This window comes from Paecilomyces variotii, assembly GCF_004022145.1.
Source record: "Paecilomyces variotii strain CBS 101075 chromosome Unknown C8Q69scaffold_2, whole genome shotgun sequence".
Classification (NCBI taxonomy): Eukaryota; Fungi; Ascomycota; class Eurotiomycetes; order Eurotiales; family Thermoascaceae; genus Paecilomyces; species Paecilomyces variotii.
Genome location: NW_021167141.1, coordinates 2,659,444 through 2,676,367, shown reverse-complemented (window position 1 = coordinate 2,676,367; position 16,924 = coordinate 2,659,444). Strand labels below are relative to the sequence as shown.

Genomic DNA, 16,924 nt, shown 5'->3' with positions numbered 1-16,924 from the left:
AACCCGATCTAGACAAACCGGCCCGTCTCCCATTCCGGAAATGGCACGTGACTATGACGTTGTTGATGTTTCCTTGTTGAGCTGAGATTCATCGGAATTCGTCCAAAGAGCCGGAAAAGGCCAATTGCTGTCCTCTCCGGAGGACATCCAGGTGAGAATGGGATAGTGATCTATCCATGAGTTGCTGTCGCTCTTACGCGCCCTTTCGCAGTGTCCACGCCAGTACGGGCACTACGAGTATGCTGCGTCTCCGCACTGTCACACCCGCGGCCCTGCTGCTCGCAAGCGGCCTCTCATATTCCTACAATGGCCGCGGTCGGTTGCGAGCAGATGGTCCAACGAATCTGTGGGAGAAAAGGACCTTATATTCGACGGATAATTCCAGAAATGTCGACAAGAATGACAGTCCGTATGTCACGGAGGGATCGCATGAGACGGCTGCCGAGAGAAGTTGTCATGCACCGCAGTCGGATGCGCCAAATAATTCTCAGGCTGGTTCTCAGGAGGAAGCGTCAGCCTTCGCGACATTTACGCGCAAGTTTGCGGTGACCAAGGACTCATTTGGTTCAATTGAATGGTCCAGCATTGGGGACAGTATAAAAAACTACATTGTACCCGAATGGGCCCGTTTCCTCCCCGAAACCATCCAGAAACTCCAACGGGAATTGTCACTAGCTCCTGGATCTCTTGCAGATGATATCTGGAGAGAGGCACGCGACGTGCACATCAACCCGGAGATCGGACAGGATGCAAGGGTTCGTGTCGGGGACACCCTGTGTCCAGAAGAGATAGCATTTCGACAAGAACGACAAAAGCACGCCGCCCGCGCATTGGCAAAATATCTCAACATCAAGGAAGAAGAAATCCACCCGGATGATGTACCCATAATCGCCGTATGCGGCTCTGGGGGCGGACTGCGTGCTCTTGTAGCGGGCACCGGCTCCTACTTGGCCGCTCAAGAAGCTGGACTGTGGGACTGCGTGACATACACTGCTGGTGTGAGCGGAAGCTGCTGGCTGCAGACACTGTACCATTCAACGTTGACTGGACGGGACTTCAACAAGATGGTTGACCATCTGAAGAATCGACTGTCGGTCCACATCGCATTCCCGCCCAAAGCATTAAGCCTGCTCACAACAGCACCGACAAATAAATATCTTCTTGCCGGATTGGTGGAAAAGCTGAAGGGCGATCCTGAGGCCGACTTTGGTCTCGTGGATATATATGGACTGTTGCTCGGCGCCCGGCTTCTCGTCCCGAAAGGGGAACTGAACGTCTCTGATGAGGATCTCAAACTCTCAAATCAGCGGAAGTACCTAAGAAACGGTGCTCATCCACTTCCGATATATACAGCTGTCCGTCACGAAATACCCATGATCGGAAAGAATCAAGAGCAAACCACCGAGATTAAGGGACGACGAGGCCCGGAAAAGCTCAAGGAGGAAGCAAAGAAGGAAGCATGGTTTCAGTGGTATGAATTTACTCCATATGAGTTCTTCTGTGAGGAATTTAATGCGGGAATACCAACATGGGCTCTGGGAAGGCACTTTAACGAGGGAAAGAATGTTGTTCCTCCCGGAGAATACGCTGTGCCAGAGCTTCGTGTACCCGGATTGATGGGGATCTGGGGTAGCGCTTTCTGTGCGACCCTTTCTCATTATTACAAGGAGATCCGACCTGTCGTCAAGGGGCTGGCCGGTTTCGCTGGAATCGATTCGCTGATTGAAGGGAAATCTCAGGATCTGATTCGGGTCCACCCGATAGATCCTGCTTCGATCCCGAACTACGTGATGGGAATGAAAGATCAGCTGCCACGCTCGTGCCCTGAGTCCATATTCAGCAGCACTCATCTCAGGCTAATGGATGCAGGCATGAGCAACAACCTTCCTATATACCCTTTATTACGGCCTGGAAGGAACGTCGACGTAGTGGTGGCCTTTGATGCGTCTGCAGACATCAAGAGAGAAAACTGGCTATCTGTGGTCGACGGTTACGCAAAGCAACGAGGTGTCAAGGGATGGCCAATCGGTGCTGGATGGCCAAGAGCAAGCACCAACCCCGAAGATATGGAAAAGGCTCTGAGAGAACCTCAGAATATCAGTGAAGAGAAACTAGATGAAAGAGTCACCGCGGCGCAGAAGAGTAACCCAAACATGCATGATGCCAAGATAGGAACGCCCGAGACAACAAACGCAAGCCAAGAACCAAACTCCGATGGGCACGAAGCAGCAGCAAAAGATACCGACCTGAGTTATTGCAACGTGTGGGTGGGAACGAAACAGCAGAGGACCTCCGATGACGAGCCTCCTCCATCAAAACGTCTCTTCCACCCGCAACATGATGACCACTCTGAATCGGATTTCCATCTCATGAGCCCGGACGCCGGAATTGCGGTGATTTATTTCCCATTACTGCCCAATCCCTCTGCCCCAGAACTTCCCTCAACATCATCACTTCCAAAGACACCTGCTCCTCGACCTTCAGAGAAGTCCTCTGCGGACGTATCTGATCCTACAAAGCCCCTCACGCCACACCCATCTTCCATCGACCCTGATGTCGACGACTTCCTTTCCACGTGGAATTTCGTCTACACCCCAGAACAGATTGACGCCGTGATCGGTCTTGCCAAAGCGAATTTTGCAGTTGGTGAAGAACAGACGAAGCGTGTCGTGCGAGCAGTGTACGAAAGGAAAAAGAGGGATCGTCTACGAAGGGAAATGAAAGCCCTCGAAGAAAGACTCGAGAGAGCTGCTGAGGAGAGAAAACGGCTGACCGAGGGATTTGTGCCGATATAATATGCACGGTCTGCAGCGACTTGCGGCAATGGATTTCAAACATCCAAGTACACTCGTCTCCAGTCACGATACTGACACTTTAGGCGCAGTCCTAATACATGGAGGCTAGCCGCGGGCAGCACTAGAGGAGACAGCAACAGGGCAGGTATCTGGATTTACTATCCGGAGGGGCACTCGGGCATTTGGTCTTCCTCTTGGCCTGGGTTCTGGATTGCACATTACCCATACATACATAACTACTACACCATCACATTGTTGAGCGACTTGGACCCTACTGGAACGTGGACGATAGATACGATATCTTGAAAATAAGCATAGCATACGTAGAATATCAATTTCATAATATATTATTGTTATTATATACGATAAGAACGCCGTCCTCTATAAGAACTCCCATTGATCTCCCCGCAAGTGGTATCCTTGAGTCGTGATAATAATATATGTATCAACAAATGCAGATGCAATGCAGACAAGAATCTAGAAAGTCGAACACAATTCACGCTTCTCCTGAGACGCACACCAAGACCGAGTCCAACGCAGTAGAACTCGAGATTTTTGACCCCTTTTAATTCTTCTCTTGCTTGTCTTCCTTTTCTTCAACACCGCTCGCATTCCCACTTCCATTTCCGCCACTGGTACTATTCCCATTTCCATTATTCCCAAAATAGGGCCGAACAGTTTCTATGTCCGTGTCTGTCTCTTCTGTACTTTGTTCATTCCCGTCCTTAGTTGTTCCGATTGGTGTCTTCTGTTTTTGTCTCTGGGCATTCTTGCCTTCGGTCTTATCTTCCTTTCCTGACTCGGGACTTGTATCCTCAGAACTATTAGCGACGCTGACGGCTTCGCTGGCATCTGAGCGTTTGCGCAGGCCGAGGCCCTTACGCACGCCCTTGCTCGTCTCGGACATGGCCACAGCAGCTGCGGTGGTGGCCCCCGTGAGAACAGGGTGGGAAGATGCCATAGTGAGGCCCTTTGATTCATGTCTAGCTTCGTGTCCTTCTTTGTCTCTGTGCTCCTTGCTGGATTCTCGATTTGGCTCTCCTTCCCCGTCTCGGGACGAGAGGCCGGCTGGGTCCTGGGGGTCGATGGCCGTCTGCCCGCGCCAGTCTGCGGCATGAGCTTCTGGGACTGCTTCGCCTGGTTTGGGTTCTGTGATGACTTTGCCTGGTGCCGGTTGGACGTCTTCTGGCTTTTCGGGTTCCTTATTGGAGAGCTGGGCGGGCGACGGATATCGCCAGACTACTTTAACACGGTCGAGTGCCCGAGTTCCCTTTTTCGAGCTGCCTTTGATGCCATCTAGCTTCTCCCACTCTTCTTCGAAGACGCCGGATTCGTGCTGGTGGCCTCCTTCGAAGTACGCGTTGAACCAGACGTGCGCGACAGAGGTTACCATCGTCCATCCTGTGTAGGCGGCCTTGCTCCGTCGTTCAAAGTCGATGTTCACGTCGGATGACGGCAAGATCACGGGCTTATTGGGACGTAGTATGACTGCTGATATGAGGGTGGTTGGGGAAGTGGGCGTACCGCCATTAGAGCTCGTAGGAGAAGTGACTGTTTCAACGGGGGAAGCAGTTGTAGCAAATGATGACGATGATGACGATACCGTCGAGGGAGAGGCCAATTGCTTTGCTTTGTCCTTTTTGCCATTCTCCTCTGGCTGAATAGCTTTTCCGTCGTCCACCACTGTCTTCTCGTTGCGGTGGAAGAGGTGGAAGCACTTAATCTTCTTGCCTTCATCCACGAAGCCTTCCACTGCGATCTTGACACCGTCCCGTAAACCCCAGACGTGTATTTCCAATATCTCGACCGGTCGCTCAACGTACTTCTTTCCCAGCTGGTTCGTCCAGACATGAACATATCTTAGCCACCGCAGCTGGCTGGGAATGCTTACTCCAGCACCGAATCCCGATCTCATTCGCCTTTCTGTGAATCGCTGCGTGGCATCTTCCAATTTCCACCCTGCTTGACTGACTAAATAGCTGCAAACCACTGTCCCACTGCGACCTTTCCCAGCCTTGCAATGCACAACAGCGACTCTCTTTCCCTTGCTTTCTTGTCCAGCGTCATCCGAACCATCTAGCCAATTTCGCATACTGGCCATGATCGAGGGTATCAATGCGAATGGAGGCGGATGATGGTCCGGCCAGGGAAAGTGGTGAATGCGTCCGTATACTTCATCATCCGGATACCCCGTTCCTTCAGCACGAAATTCCCATATTGCCCAGTTGCTGCCATGCTTCGAATCGAGGAAGCGCACCAAGGCATCTGTCGGATTCCGGTATGCGCGTTGCGGGTAGGTCGAGGATGGACCGGATGTTGCGATGACTAGCAGTTTTCAGAGACACATGTTAGCCATAAACGGCACTCAAGCGTGAATTACAGGGGAATAGACGATTGGGTATCAATGAACTTACTATTATCTGTGACATAGCACAGGTCCAAGCCCGCCTCAGGATGCGGCAATCGTGGCCCAGCAACGATCTGGCGGAGGAAAGACGCCTGTTACGAAGCGATGAACGTTAGCCACGCGATAACAAATCATTATACCATGATATGTTTTCATCGAATCCACAGCTTGCACTTACCATTGTGTCACTGGGAGATGAATTCACTCGTTAGTCTAAGCGCAGTCCAACATTCGCGATAGGACAAAATCTCCTGTCCGTCGTCGTCTCTGCGGTGCACGCACACAACGATCGCGAGACCCAGACGAGTAAAGCGATCGTCTATACCAACGCAGGGATATGTCAACCAGGAACAGGGATCATAGGATAAGATGAGACGATCCTGTTAGCGATATGTAACGTTATGACGCTCTCCAAGTCGGGGACTCGGACGTTGTTTTGGGGTAGCTTGCGGAGAACGGAAAATGATGTCACGGACATGGCTTGTCGTCTCCGTGCTTGGACCATATGGTCTAAATGTGCAAATGGCTTCATCTAATGATAAGAATCGCTATTAATGGGGTAAGCCAACACTTTTTGCGTACCTTGGGGAAGTTGCAAACTACAATGGTCTCGCACCCGTACGTTTTGGCAACCGTAATTGATGGAATGCGGATGCTTAGTTACTTTGCTCACGAGTAGCAGATACAAGAGACGAGAGAACGAATTTTCCAAGTGCTTGAGTGGTGTGACAGGCGCAAAATTATCCGGATTATCTATTAATTAACATAGAAATGGGCTTCCTGCCCATAAAAACTATCTTTCGAGCCACCACGATTGATCGTATCGTATCGCCATGCCATGAGAAAAAAAAAAAAAAGATATGAACAGTGATAAAGAAAAGGTATGTATAACAATGTTGAATTTCCATCACACGAATCATCATAATAAAACGCCCATTCTCATGCAATTCGTTTTTGTCATGTGCTTTGCCCAAGCATATGGGCAAGAGAACCCTCTCAAGTCAGGTCGTTTCGAGCTCAATGGCACTTTCCATCATATGCAAGCATCATAACCTGGTTTTGTTCGTTCCCCAGGGGTGTGTGCGTATATGTGGATTGATTTAGGCAACGCCTTCGAACTGGGTGACGGGAATCATGAATGAGGTCGGCTCATCAGTGATATTCTTGGTGCCCTGGGCGTAGAAGCGGCCCTGGTCGTTTGTCCATTCGTGCTGGACTTGGATATTCCAGCGGGGATAGGTCTCTGGGACGAGGTTGGCGCTGATGTTGGGGTCCTTGCACGCCTGGTAGCCGCCGGCTACATCGCTGCCCTCGCAGGTGGTGTTGAAGCCGGGAGTGTTGCGTGTACCGGCACCGAAGACGTTGAAGTTGTACTCACAGCCGCCAGGAGAGCAGCCAATCTCGAATTTGGTGACCTTCCAGATCTCGCTAGTGCGGAGAGGAGTGGCGGCCGAGAAGGTGGAGAGGAGAGCTGCGGGGAGGACGTATTTGAGCTGCATCTTTGCTATGATGGTGGGATTGTAGTCTCCTTTTTGTGGATTGAGAAAAATGGTAGATGGAAGGGGCGGATATAGAGGAGAGAAATGTAGTCTTGTAGTTGAGAGTGTAAGTAACTAGGGATGGACAGTGTTAAGTGTAGTTGGTAGTAGTAGTATCTATCCGCTTAGGTAGTGGAATCCAGCCTTCCCTTTCAGAAACGCCCTCCCAGCCTCTCTTTAAATAATATCCTATTCTGATCGCAAACCAGACGAACACCTGACGGACGGCTGAGCGAATCTTAGACGCTACTACGTATTAGTGAGCCCCAATCCTGAACTGTGCCACACTCAACATCCACAGGACCCCGAAGTTACCTGTGATCAGTGTGAACGATCCGACACTGAAACATGAGACACGCAGCCTATAAGCGATGCTCGACGCGGATCTTCGCCAATGAGATACTCTCTCCCCCTGGCAGAGCCAATCCCTTCCTAACTATTAATAGGAGATCATGACGTGCAAAGAGCGACGATCGCCTCCACTGGGGACCATAGAGATTCAGAGATCCCGAGCGCGCCAAAAAGAGGGACAAATCAACGGTTTTCTGTGTCTCTGACCGGTCCTGCTGGCACGGCTCAGCAAGGTACAGCTAGCGGACCCATTGGCGAATGGGATTGACAGGGCCGGTTGTTTTGTGTTGTTGCTGATCCACGGCTCCGTTTTTTATGGTACTTTTATTTTACTACTCTTTACTTTTGGAGTAAAACACGGACGCAACTGTTTGCCGAGATGATAAACAGGACCCTCACCAAAGTATCTAACCTTAGCGGTGCATGGCCCCGTCTCTCTCCTTCTAACCGTCTGCCAAATGATACTGCCATGTGGTACGTAAACCTGCAGTTGAGATATCAGATCTTAATTAAAATAAGGCCCGCATACACGACATGTAAGAAAAGAACAGAAAGGTTTCCAAGATTAGAATCTCAACAAGTCAAGTAACAATGTAACCTTGTCATCCAGCTGGCAGTCAACAATACGTATTATTCAAAATACTTTTGCAACCCCCAGCCAGCTTGATTTCCTGCCACCCCTGTCTTACCAGTAGTCGAGTACGTTTGACTATGTATGTAGTAGTGTACCTGGTGCCTGGCGCCGCCTGCGTTCTAATTGTATAGCCGCTGCGAGAGGAGGGCGCTATGTTTTAGCTCTTCCTCTGTGCTTCTATATGCCCCTATGAAAATCGACTGCTAGATAACTACTATCAGAAACTTGTGAGTGAGACCTGGCAAAGAGTCCTGTAAGAATTTCTCTGTCCTTTTGGCAGCAAAATAGAACTACTTAGTATAGAAACGCGATGGTATCGTGTCAGAGTCACAGCCAGCTCGGACGCCCTACACAAAGGAATCCGTGCTGATGTGGGCCTTGAAAAAGCACTGACCTTCGTTTAATTGCTTTTTTTGGCACTGAGGGAGCGCGAACTCTTATCTTTGGCTCTTTGTTTTTTTTTTTTTTTTTTTTTTTTTTTTTTTTTTTTTTTTTTTTTTTTTTTTTTTTTTTCTCCGAGGATAGGGCTTCGCGGTAATCTTGTGCCATTCGGGCGCGGCTTGATAGTTAGGCTGCCTAAATTAACAATAATAAAAGCCATAGGACTCATTGGGCCATCTGCAACAGCAGGCCTAACTAAGCAGCTGGGCGACCAACTAACTAACTATAGGCCATGAGAGTTGTCGAACCCAAAATAGCACGCAAGCAAACCAGCAGCTGGTGCTAGAACAGAAACAAAAAAAAAGAGAGAGAGAAAAGAAAAGAAAAGCAACACTGACAAAGCTTACATGTTCTGATATGAGTTGTCTTTCATTATGGCTCAATTATTACGTTAAGTGTTAGGCCAAATAGTTTGTTCTATGGGCGATTGCATCGGGCATTCTCATTTCTCGAGTCATTGTTACACAAAAGTGACAAGATAGTCATTGATAGGGTATCTAGCTGGCACTAAGTAATACTTAGTTTTATCATCAATATATAATACATTTTCAAGACTAGAAAAGCATAGCTCATGTGAATGATGCTTTTCGGAACGGCCGATATCTATGAGTTTGCTCCTTGTTGGCTTCCCATTCATCCATATCGGTAGAGATCCGTCCTTCATCCGTTCTATCTAGTGTTTGCTCCTTTGGGCGATTGCTGACTGCCTTCTTCTCGACCTGTCCGGACTAAGTCCAGCGGCTTTGCGGAGATCCCTCCACATCCGCCTCCTTTGTTCTCTCAACTTCATCCACTCACTAGGCCGCTTCCCGGCCGGATTGCTAGCGTCTTCTGCCGGCATACCATCGAGATCAATCAATCCTGCCAGTTCCGACATCATCTCTGTTCTTGATTCGCGTTTCTTATGATCCATATCAGTCTGAAGACTCGACCTGAGCAGAGAGGCAAACTCGTCTTCTGATTGTTGACACTGCTTCCAGATTTCAGTCTCAGCGGCTGTGTTCAGAGTGAAGCCGCGTTCCGTCATGTCCCTGAAGTACATGAGCCCAGACTGGAAATTTCCTGAATCCAGACTCATCTGGATCAAGCGCTCAAATGTCGTGGCATCCGGCGAAACCCCTAGTGCAGCCATTTCCTTGATGACAAACATGCACGCCTGGGTATCTTTGGCGTTTCGGCATATCTGTATGATAGAGTTGTAGGTCGCCACATCAGCACCACCAGGGCACAATGTGTAGAGTTCCTTATAGAATCGAATTGCCTGATCTACGGCTGAATCGCCGTCTGGAGATGCGTGCTCGCAGAGTTCAATGACAACGTTCGCGCAACCGATGGGCACACTCTTGCCCGAGGACTTTATCCGTTTCAGCATCGCCCAAGCATCTCGAGGTTGCGTGCCCGTCCGGATCATGTAGGTGAGTATACCACGGACTGAGCTTTCTTCAAGTTCAGTACCCGATTCGTGCATGCCACAGAGGATGTTGAATGCGGTATAAAGATCTCCTGCCATGAGATGCGTTTCGACGAATTTCTCGTAATCCTCCAAAGAGAATGGCACTCCGGTCTTCTCAAAGAAGCGGAGGACGGAAGCAGCGAGTTCAGTGTCCCCCGTTCGTGAAGCAAGTGTCAGTACGTTGCTACAAACTCCTCTGGATGGGTTCAAATAGCCCAACTCAACGACACGCGTCCAGACATAAGTTGTCAGTTCATGGTGTAAGGCCTCGCTTGCCAGGTCAAGGACATATAACCATAGGTTCAATGTCATCTCATGGCCCTGGTTTACCCGGCCTCGCATTAAGTTCAAGACTTCATCGAACTCCTCCACCTCACATAGATTGTAAACCAACAGACTGTGCAACCAGCTTTCCACCGGGATGTCCTTCCGTTCCATATGCGCAATATGATCCAGCGCCAGCTCGAATTGATGTTCTCGGATCAACCCCGCGACAACATGATGCCATCCAGAGGGGCTTAGGGATAGCCACCGATCTCGAAGAGTATAGAGTATCTCCTGGCGCAGCAGATAATCTGGATGAACTGCCACGGCCTATTCCAGTTAAAAAAGAAAAGCAATTAGTATATCCCGCGACTAGCACTAGACGAAAACGAGCTCACCCGTAAAGCAGCATGGAGTGTCCCGGAATCAGCTGGGATCCCATTATTCTCCATCTCTTTCAACAGATTCCGCACATTTTCCGGCGACCCGTATCGAGCATCCGTGTTGGCGAGTATCAGGGCCCGATAATGACGAACCTCCGGACGGACATTGCGGTCTCGGATCAGAATACGTAGAATCTGGGTTGCGCCGCGGATATTAGGCGACTTTGCCACCAGTTTCTGAAGCAAATTCTCCAGATTGGTAGTCGATCTTTGTTCCAGATCTTTTGGCACACCGAATGTGGCCCGCGACGGCTTTCGTACCATAACCCGTTTGAACTTCAACTTCGGAGGAGCTTCATTTTGGCTCTCGTCTTTTGCTTGCTCTTCTTCTTGTTTTGACTCGTGCGCATCTTGCAAGGTGGAAAGATTGGAGGCTTCTAGCTTTGACTGGTTCACATTCGTTGCATCGTGGGTGGGATTCGTGCTGTAGGGTCGTCGTGCAAAAGCCGATTTTGAGCGTACGGACGCGCTCTTGACCGCGCACAACGATTGAGTCCGCCTCAAGGAGGCTGACAGGGTAGTTGCATTCTTGAAAGAAATAGGATTAAATGAAGGACAGAGACATCGCCATAGTCCGTCGACTATGAGCCCTCTGTGTGGCATTGCGAGAGACTGAGCGCGCTTGCGGAGAGTCCATGTTCCTTTGGAGGTCCGCATATTCGAACATAAAATGATATCACGTGATACGTGAGGGATCCATCTCTGCAATTCACGGAATAGCGTTATTTAACTAAGATAGGATATTTGAACTAAAAGATATGGTATTTATTGTCGTCGTTATCAATTGATTACAACATTTGAGCTGTTGCTGTCAAGACCGGTTACAGTACAGAGCCATTACGCCAAAGCCATGCTGGACTAACCCGCCAAACCACAAGCTTCATGTCATTTCGTCCGTGCCACCTCCAACGGGGTATAATTCCATCCTCTCCACTCTAAATGAAATCCTCTAGCTGCCACCTCTTCCCCGACCACGACCTCGTCCGCCACGGCCACCGCCGCGACCCCGTTCTCGGCCTTCACCACGTTGTGGGCCACCGCGACCGCGATTTGAGGGTTGGTTCTGCTGCTGCTCCCTGACTAGGTCTATGATCTCCTCGGGAACTCGTAGGTATTTGATCTGGACGTAGTCAGCGGTCTATTGTATATGCGTTTTACCATTGCTAGATGACGACGTACGTTGTTACCTCTGACGTAGACTTCCGGCAATCTGAAGAAGCGGTCTCCTTCCGGACTGGTCTGGACGACTTCTTTGAGTGTCAGATTCATCCAGTTATCACACTGGACCAGATGTCCGTTCAGGGTCTCTCCATTCTTCAGCTCGACCAGCATCGGGTGGCCCTGAGCGGCCGTCAATAGACCTAATGGCAACTGTGCAGCGTAGGACTGTTAGCAATCTCGCGCAACTCGTAATATAGTGGAAGTACACTCCAAAATAAGGTGGTAAGGTGATAGTTACCATGTTGCCAGCGATATGTTGTCAGGATCGGAACCCCTCTTTACCAACGGCGCTCCTGCTTGACGTGGCGTCCTGACGCTTAGGGATAAATTGTACCAGCACTTTGAAGCGCTCTGGTTTAGCAAAGTTCGGATTAATCTTGCGCTTCCGTCACCACATGGACTGCGGGGAACCGAATCAAGGCGTTGAACGAGCGACTGGAGCTCAGACAAGCTGCACTTGCGCTCACTCACAGCTTCGCGCCGGGAACCGGAGAAAGTACGGTGCCGAGACAAGGCCCTCGCATCCTCTACTTACTTTACCTAGTATCTCGCGTGCTGCGCCGCGTGCACCGCCCGGTCGGAGTCGGGACTTCGGGGCTTCCTTTCAGCTGTTCAGTCAACGAATTGGAGATGGCCCTAGGATAATTACTTGCAGTCCTTCCGATTCACGTCTGGAGACAGCCTCATCCCTTTACCTGTCCTCTTTCTGATTTACTTTGTCTGTCATGTCCATCTAGACTCGCCGCATGTCTGTACTTCTCCAGCCACAATGCGCTGCTTAGCCAAGGCAGCAGTGTTCTTGGTAGGGCCCGCCGTTGTCAACGCCCTGGCCGCCCCTCCGCCTACGAATGTTGCGGCTAATGATTCCGCGACCGATGCTGGCTCTGAAGCCGCGCCTGTACTCCTGTGGCGAAGTCAGTAGGAACAAATCATATGTCTGCGTCATATATACATGTTTACTGATTGTCTCTAGATGATAAGAACGCCGTCGTGAGATTTGGAGCTTTATACCAGGGAAGCGTGGTTGTCGGGAACAATGGCTTTGTATGAAGACCCTTGGATGGGCTAATAGGACCCTTTTGCTGATTTGTTTACCTAGCTTCTGGAGTTCAATGCTGGTTTAGCTAGCGAACCTTGTGAGGAGGAAAATGTGTTCCTCAACGGACAGGAATTGATACATACATGGGATGGGAATGCTGGTCATGGATCCGGAACCATCAAGACGCTGCCATTCGACAATGCAGTTTCTGCACCACTTTCCGCTACTTGGGAAAGCCTCTGCATCCCTCCTCAGGCGGGTTTACGCGACAATCGCACCGTCCAGCTTCTTACAGTCAAGATAAACAGCATTGGAGAAGAACAAGTCGAGGACGAGTCTGTTGGGTTTACGGCATCCTTCGTGCAGACGGATGTGCCAGAGATACTTCGACTGGAAACACACTCTCTCAACATATCATCAAATGACATGGCTCTCGACGCATGGCGCGACCCGTACGAGTCACAAAGGCTCGAGAACCAGCCGAACGTCCTCGAAGTCGGAGATGATAAACTGGAGAAGCAGATAGAACGAGAAATGAAGAAGCTACAGGATTTGAAAACTCAGGCGGTCGAAATCCGAAAACAAATCGCTGAGGAAGAGGAGAAGATCCGTCAACTGTTGCGACAGGACTGCAGGCCACTTGTGTCTAAATGGAAACAGTGTCGGAGTATTGGATGCATGATCAAAGTTTCGTTGCAGACTGTCCCCGAAATGATCCAGCAACTGAGGTATCAGTTTGCTCCGTTACCGACATCAATGTCTGGAAAGTTGGCCCCGATCTGCAGTCAAGATGGGGGGCCTCCTAGGAACGGGCCTGATCCGCTTCCAACTCGTCCTGATCAAGGGTTTCCTGCTTCCGTAATTCAGGGGAACTATACAAACGTCACATCAGACCGCATCCCTGATGGTGGGACGAAAACACCTTTTATACCTCCGCCTAACATGCCTTTTCCTGATGACTCTGACCCAGATAAGCCATCACCCGGGTCTAATTTGTCTCTGCATGATAAGATTAGAGCATTCGCAAGATCCTGTTCCATTATCCTTTTGATTGCTACTCTCTCTACTCTCGTCTTCAGGTTGTGCCGTGACTCCATGACCTGCCGTAGACGAAGGGCAGACTTGGCCGCGAGACGAGAAGAACGACGGGCCCGTCGCGCGTACAGATCTGCAGCAAGACGCTATAGATGGAGACAGTGGTGGGAGGGTAGAACTCCCCAGCGCAGACCAGCAGCATCAGCGAATCAGGGGCTTGATCCCGCTGAAGACGCTGAGCAGGGCCAGACTATCAACTTGATTTCTCATCGCGAGCCTGAAGAGGGCGCCATGCAGGCTGAAATATTAGGTCTACGCCGGGTTTTCGAGTTTGTCGGCGAATTAATTCGAAATGACGACGACCAAGATCAGAACCGTCGGCCTCGACGACAATCACGTTATGAGATTGAAGAACTGCCCCGTTCTGGATCTCTGTCGAGAAGTTCCCCGCCTTCATCAAGTGCCGGATTGACGACGTCTCTCAACTCGCCAAGAACGAGCAGTTTAATGAGTCTCGACACTGTCTCGTCAGTGACTTTGGAGACGCTGGATACACTAGATTCAGAGCCTCCTGGTTACTACGGCTAATCCAGGTGCCTTTCGATCGACCATACGACGGCGCTGTTTTTTCCGCGGAGATAGAGCTGTATTTTCAATGTCTGAAACCGAGTACTTATCGCAGACTTACCTCACGATGTTCCGAAACATTTTTGATATTGATGGTGGCCACCGGCTGGCTTAATCATTAATCGTGAAAGCCCGCTTATCTGCGGCCTTTCCCCTACTTTCTTCACGCCCTCCTTCTAGTACTTGTTTCTTTTTTCAACTGGGTGTTAACTGGAAAGGCGTAATATCGAAGAGACGGCGGGAATACGAAATTTCTCCACTATCCACGGGAGATCGGTTTGGACAGGGTGGATCTACCGACAATTCTTGGTCAGAATATGTTCTTTTTTTAATTCCTTGTTTCCCTTACCTTATTCATTATGTATGCTGCTACTGCGGAATAAGTATTAGAGCAGCTCAATCTTGGTACAGTGTTAAGTTATTTTGCGGGCTATGGCATACCCGACAGATACATGCACAGACACATAATAGTGATCGTACTTTTTTCTTTTACTTTTTACTTTTTACTTAATAACTATGGATCTAACATAGATAATAATTACCTACTATTGAATACTTACCTTTTCCGGAAATAATGCGATCCTGTCTAGATTGAATAGAAGAACGGTTACTACATCGTTAATGATTCCTCTTCATTTCTCGAATCATGATTGCCCAAGTATAAAAGAGCCTTGCTAGTACTCAGGAAAGACCATTCATTTCGATACTGAATAGAAATATGAACGTTTTCCATTCAACCAGAGACAATGTGATATGAGGTAGTTAAGTTAAAACAGCCATGTGAAGGGGAAAGGGAAAATAAATAATAAAAGATTCATTATCAGCATGCATGCAATGTAGCTTACACCTTAGCTCGTTTTGCTCCCTCTTCATCATCATCTTCCTCGTCTTCGATGACGGTGTATTTGCGCTTCGACCGTGATGAACTGCCGTTGGCTGAACCTTCACCGGCAGCTTCTCTAGCTTCGAGCAATTCCTTCGCTTCCTCTTTTCGTGCCTGTAGGCTCTCCTCACGTGCGTTAAAGGCCTTTAGGAGACTTTCGTAGCCCTCCTCGACGTTTGTTACGGTTTCTTCGAGCTTCTGAATGCGGTCGCTGAGGTCGAGTTGGATGAGCACGTCCCGGGAACGTTTGTACAGGCGCTGTTTAACCAGCATCCGCCACCAGTAGTATCGTCGGTCATTCTCGTCCTCTGCGTTGTGCTTCTTGACTAGAAGGCGCGTGATGTTGGCGCCGCCGGCGGTGCGGTGCTTGATGGGAATCTGGCCGAGCAAGAACATCTCCATGATGTGGGCAAACTGCGTAGAGGCGATTTTGTACGACGCACGGATATCGTGAAGAAGCTTGGTGGGGATTATGGCAGCTGTGGGAACGATACGGGGTCGTTTCTTGATTTTCTCGAGTCCGTATGGGTTAGGGTTGATGTTGACCTTATGTTTGATGAATTCGGGACGCAGGATGTGGTAGTCAACGGTATCCCGAAGTGCATCAAAAGCCTCGTTCGGGTCTTCCACTGTCAGCTCCTCCACCGTCGGATCGTCGAAGCACGCATTGTGGATTGTAGTGTAGAGATGAGTTCCGTGGCCGGATGACTGATGAGGCGGAAGGATAAGGAATTGAGCAATCCGTAGTCGAGATGGCAACTGTGAGACGCTGACTTCGGGGAGAGGGAATGGATCATTCTTCGTAGTCGGTTGCTCCAGAGGATCCCTCTTGTAGAACCACCATCGATACGTAGTCGCATATCCAACTACTGAGTACTGAGAGGCGCTAGGTGTTGGAGGAGTGACTTTCTCATATCTGTGACAATTGGGTTAGTCTGCCCACTCGCTCGCACAAACCAATGTCTCGACACACTCACATGAAATAAACAGTCCATCTTTCCAGAGTCCATTCCGGGTCGTCTAGCTCAAGAGGTGTGCCTGCTTCGATGAAAAAGGATACAAAGACCTGCGCGCGTGCGAGAAGTGCGCGCACGGCAGGATCCGCAAGCGATCCAGACCAAATCTCGTAGTTCCTGCCCTTGGTGATGTAACTGTGAACGAGCTTCCCTGGAGGTATAAAGTCTTTTGCATTCTCATCATTTTGGATAGCCTTTTCGTAGTCAGAGAGGCTCGTGAAGGCAGCTGCAAGCCATAACTCGTCAGAAATTCCAAATCACAGCACGAGGGGAAGGCGTAACAACTGAAGGGGGACACATACATTCTGGGATCCAATCTTTCAACGTCTTGTTAAGGTCTACTGGAGCTGCGTCGGCGACCGCTTTGAACTTCTCATCATACGAGATATGGACATGGGGGCGCAGATCATGCGCCGCGAAGCGCAAGCGTATGATCAACCCTTTGTAGCCGAATATAGTCTCTTCATCACCGAAAATTGGATATGTGAATTGAGGGTGAAATGTCGACAGGGTCTGAGGCTTTTCAGCCCCAGGCTGCACCAGTGTAAGGTGAACAGCATCATTGGCGTCGCAAGTCCCTGCGCAAAGCAAGCGCAATTAGCTCATGATGATTTTGGTGAAGGGATCAATATACTGGCTTCTTATATACTTACAGTCACTGTCTGCCATGTTTCTGGCTGGTCTGAAGAGCAATAGTTGAGAGGGCCAAGTAGATAGTTTTGGTCGCGGTAATAGATGCGCCCGCGGTCCAAGTTGTCAAAGCTCCATCAATAATAC

The 16,924-nt window shown here is 49.6% G+C and overlaps 7 protein-coding genes across 7 annotated transcripts; 2 read left to right on the top strand and 5 right to left on the bottom strand.

Moving 5' to 3' along the window:
* The first annotated feature begins 103 nt into the window (after positions 1-103).
* On the top strand, positions 104-3,166 carry C8Q69DRAFT_457923 (putative phospholipase A2). Its single transcript, XM_028629948.1, has one exon. The coding sequence runs from the start codon at positions 177-179 to the stop codon at positions 2,793-2,795; it is 2,619 nt and encodes an 872-aa protein (XP_028487797.1). The 5' UTR covers positions 104-176; the 3' UTR covers positions 2,796-3,166.
* Positions 3,145-5,462, bottom strand: C8Q69DRAFT_161225 (putative phosphoinositide phosphatase Pten/Tep1). Its single transcript, XM_028625668.1, has 3 exons — positions 5,381-5,462; positions 5,210-5,294; positions 3,145-5,120 (listed from the first exon to the last, which is right to left on the bottom strand). Exons 1-3 carry the CDS (start codon positions 5,381-5,383, stop codon positions 3,361-3,363), a joined length of 1,848 nt encoding a protein of 615 aa, XP_028487796.1. The 5' UTR covers positions 5,384-5,462; the 3' UTR covers positions 3,145-3,360.
* A 751-nt stretch (positions 5,463-6,213) lies between these two features.
* Positions 6,214-7,052, bottom strand: C8Q69DRAFT_161222 (hypothetical protein). The gene has a single exon (XM_028625667.1). The coding sequence runs from the start codon at positions 6,699-6,701 to the stop codon at positions 6,303-6,305; it is 399 nt and encodes a 132-aa protein (XP_028487795.1). The 5' UTR covers positions 6,702-7,052; the 3' UTR covers positions 6,214-6,302.
* Positions 7,053-8,614: 1,562 nt separating this feature from the next.
* C8Q69DRAFT_457919 (hypothetical protein) lies at positions 8,615-10,948 on the bottom strand. The gene is made up of 2 exons (XM_028629947.1): positions 10,282-10,948; positions 8,615-10,213 (listed from the first exon to the last, which is right to left on the bottom strand). The coding sequence occupies exons 1-2, from the start codon at positions 10,927-10,929 to the stop codon at positions 8,840-8,842; spliced, it is 2,022 nt and encodes a 673-aa protein (XP_028487794.1). The 5' UTR covers positions 10,930-10,948; the 3' UTR covers positions 8,615-8,839.
* Positions 10,949-11,087: 139 nt separating this feature from the next.
* C8Q69DRAFT_457915 (hypothetical protein) lies at positions 11,088-12,063 on the bottom strand. The gene is made up of 3 exons (XM_028629946.1): positions 11,786-12,063; positions 11,506-11,697; positions 11,088-11,446 (listed from the first exon to the last, which is right to left on the bottom strand). The coding sequence occupies exons 1-3, from the start codon at positions 11,786-11,788 to the stop codon at positions 11,276-11,278; spliced, it is 366 nt and encodes a 121-aa protein (XP_028487793.1). The 5' UTR covers positions 11,789-12,063; the 3' UTR covers positions 11,088-11,275.
* A 253-nt stretch (positions 12,064-12,316) lies between these two features.
* Positions 12,317-14,209, top strand: C8Q69DRAFT_504794 (hypothetical protein; the record flags this gene model as incomplete). The annotated part of the gene is made up of 3 exons (XM_028632633.1): positions 12,317-12,461; positions 12,521-12,591; positions 12,647-14,209. 3 exons carry the CDS (start codon positions 12,317-12,319, stop codon positions 14,207-14,209), a joined length of 1,779 nt encoding a protein of 592 aa, XP_028487792.1.
* A 609-nt stretch (positions 14,210-14,818) lies between these two features.
* On the bottom strand, positions 14,819-16,909 carry C8Q69DRAFT_525759 (histone acetyltransferase type B catalytic subunit). The gene is made up of 4 exons (XM_028633615.1): positions 16,801-16,909; positions 16,450-16,725; positions 16,109-16,373; positions 14,819-16,047 (listed from the first exon to the last, which is right to left on the bottom strand). Exons 1-4 carry the CDS (start codon positions 16,814-16,816, stop codon positions 15,090-15,092), a joined length of 1,515 nt encoding a protein of 504 aa, XP_028487791.1. The 5' UTR covers positions 16,817-16,909; the 3' UTR covers positions 14,819-15,089.
* Between the last annotated feature and the right edge of the window lie 15 nt (positions 16,910-16,924).

What these genes read in the sequence shown, in the direction of transcription:
- C8Q69DRAFT_457923 (XM_028629948.1), top strand. Translation starts at nt 177, where the DNA reads ATGAGTTGCTGTCGCTCTTACGCGCCCTTTCGCAGTGTCCACGCCAGT.
- C8Q69DRAFT_161225 (XM_028625668.1), bottom strand. An exon ending in GTGCTATGTCACAGATAATA is followed by an intron (nt 5,121 to 5,209) that starts GTAAGTTCATTG and finishes GAAAACTGCTAG; the next exon opens with TCATCGCAACATCCGGTCCA.
- C8Q69DRAFT_161222 (XM_028625667.1), bottom strand. Translation starts at nt 6,701, where the DNA reads ATGCAGCTCAAATACGTCCTCCCCGCAGCTCTCCTCTCCACCTTCTCG.
- C8Q69DRAFT_457919 (XM_028629947.1), bottom strand. Translation starts at nt 10,929, where the DNA reads ATGCCACACAGAGGGCTCATAGTCGACGGACTATGGCGATGTCTCTGT. An exon ending in CACTCCATGCTGCTTTACGG is followed by an intron (nt 10,214 to 10,281) that starts GTGAGCTCGTTT and finishes TAACTGGAATAG; the next exon opens with GCCGTGGCAGTTCATCCAGA.
- C8Q69DRAFT_457915 (XM_028629946.1), bottom strand. An exon ending in TCTACGTCAGAGGTAACAAC is followed by an intron (nt 11,447 to 11,505) that starts GTACGTCGTCAT and finishes GACTACGTCCAG; the next exon opens with ATCAAATACCTACGAGTTCC.
- C8Q69DRAFT_525759 (XM_028633615.1), bottom strand. An exon ending in GAAAGATTGGATCCCAGAAT is followed by an intron (nt 16,374 to 16,449) that starts GTATGTGTCCCC and finishes TATGGCTTGCAG; the next exon opens with CTGCCTTCACGAGCCTCTCT. An exon ending in AGATGGACTGTTTATTTCAT is followed by an intron (nt 16,048 to 16,108) that starts GTGAGTGTGTCG and finishes CAATTGTCACAG; the next exon opens with ATATGAGAAAGTCACTCCTC.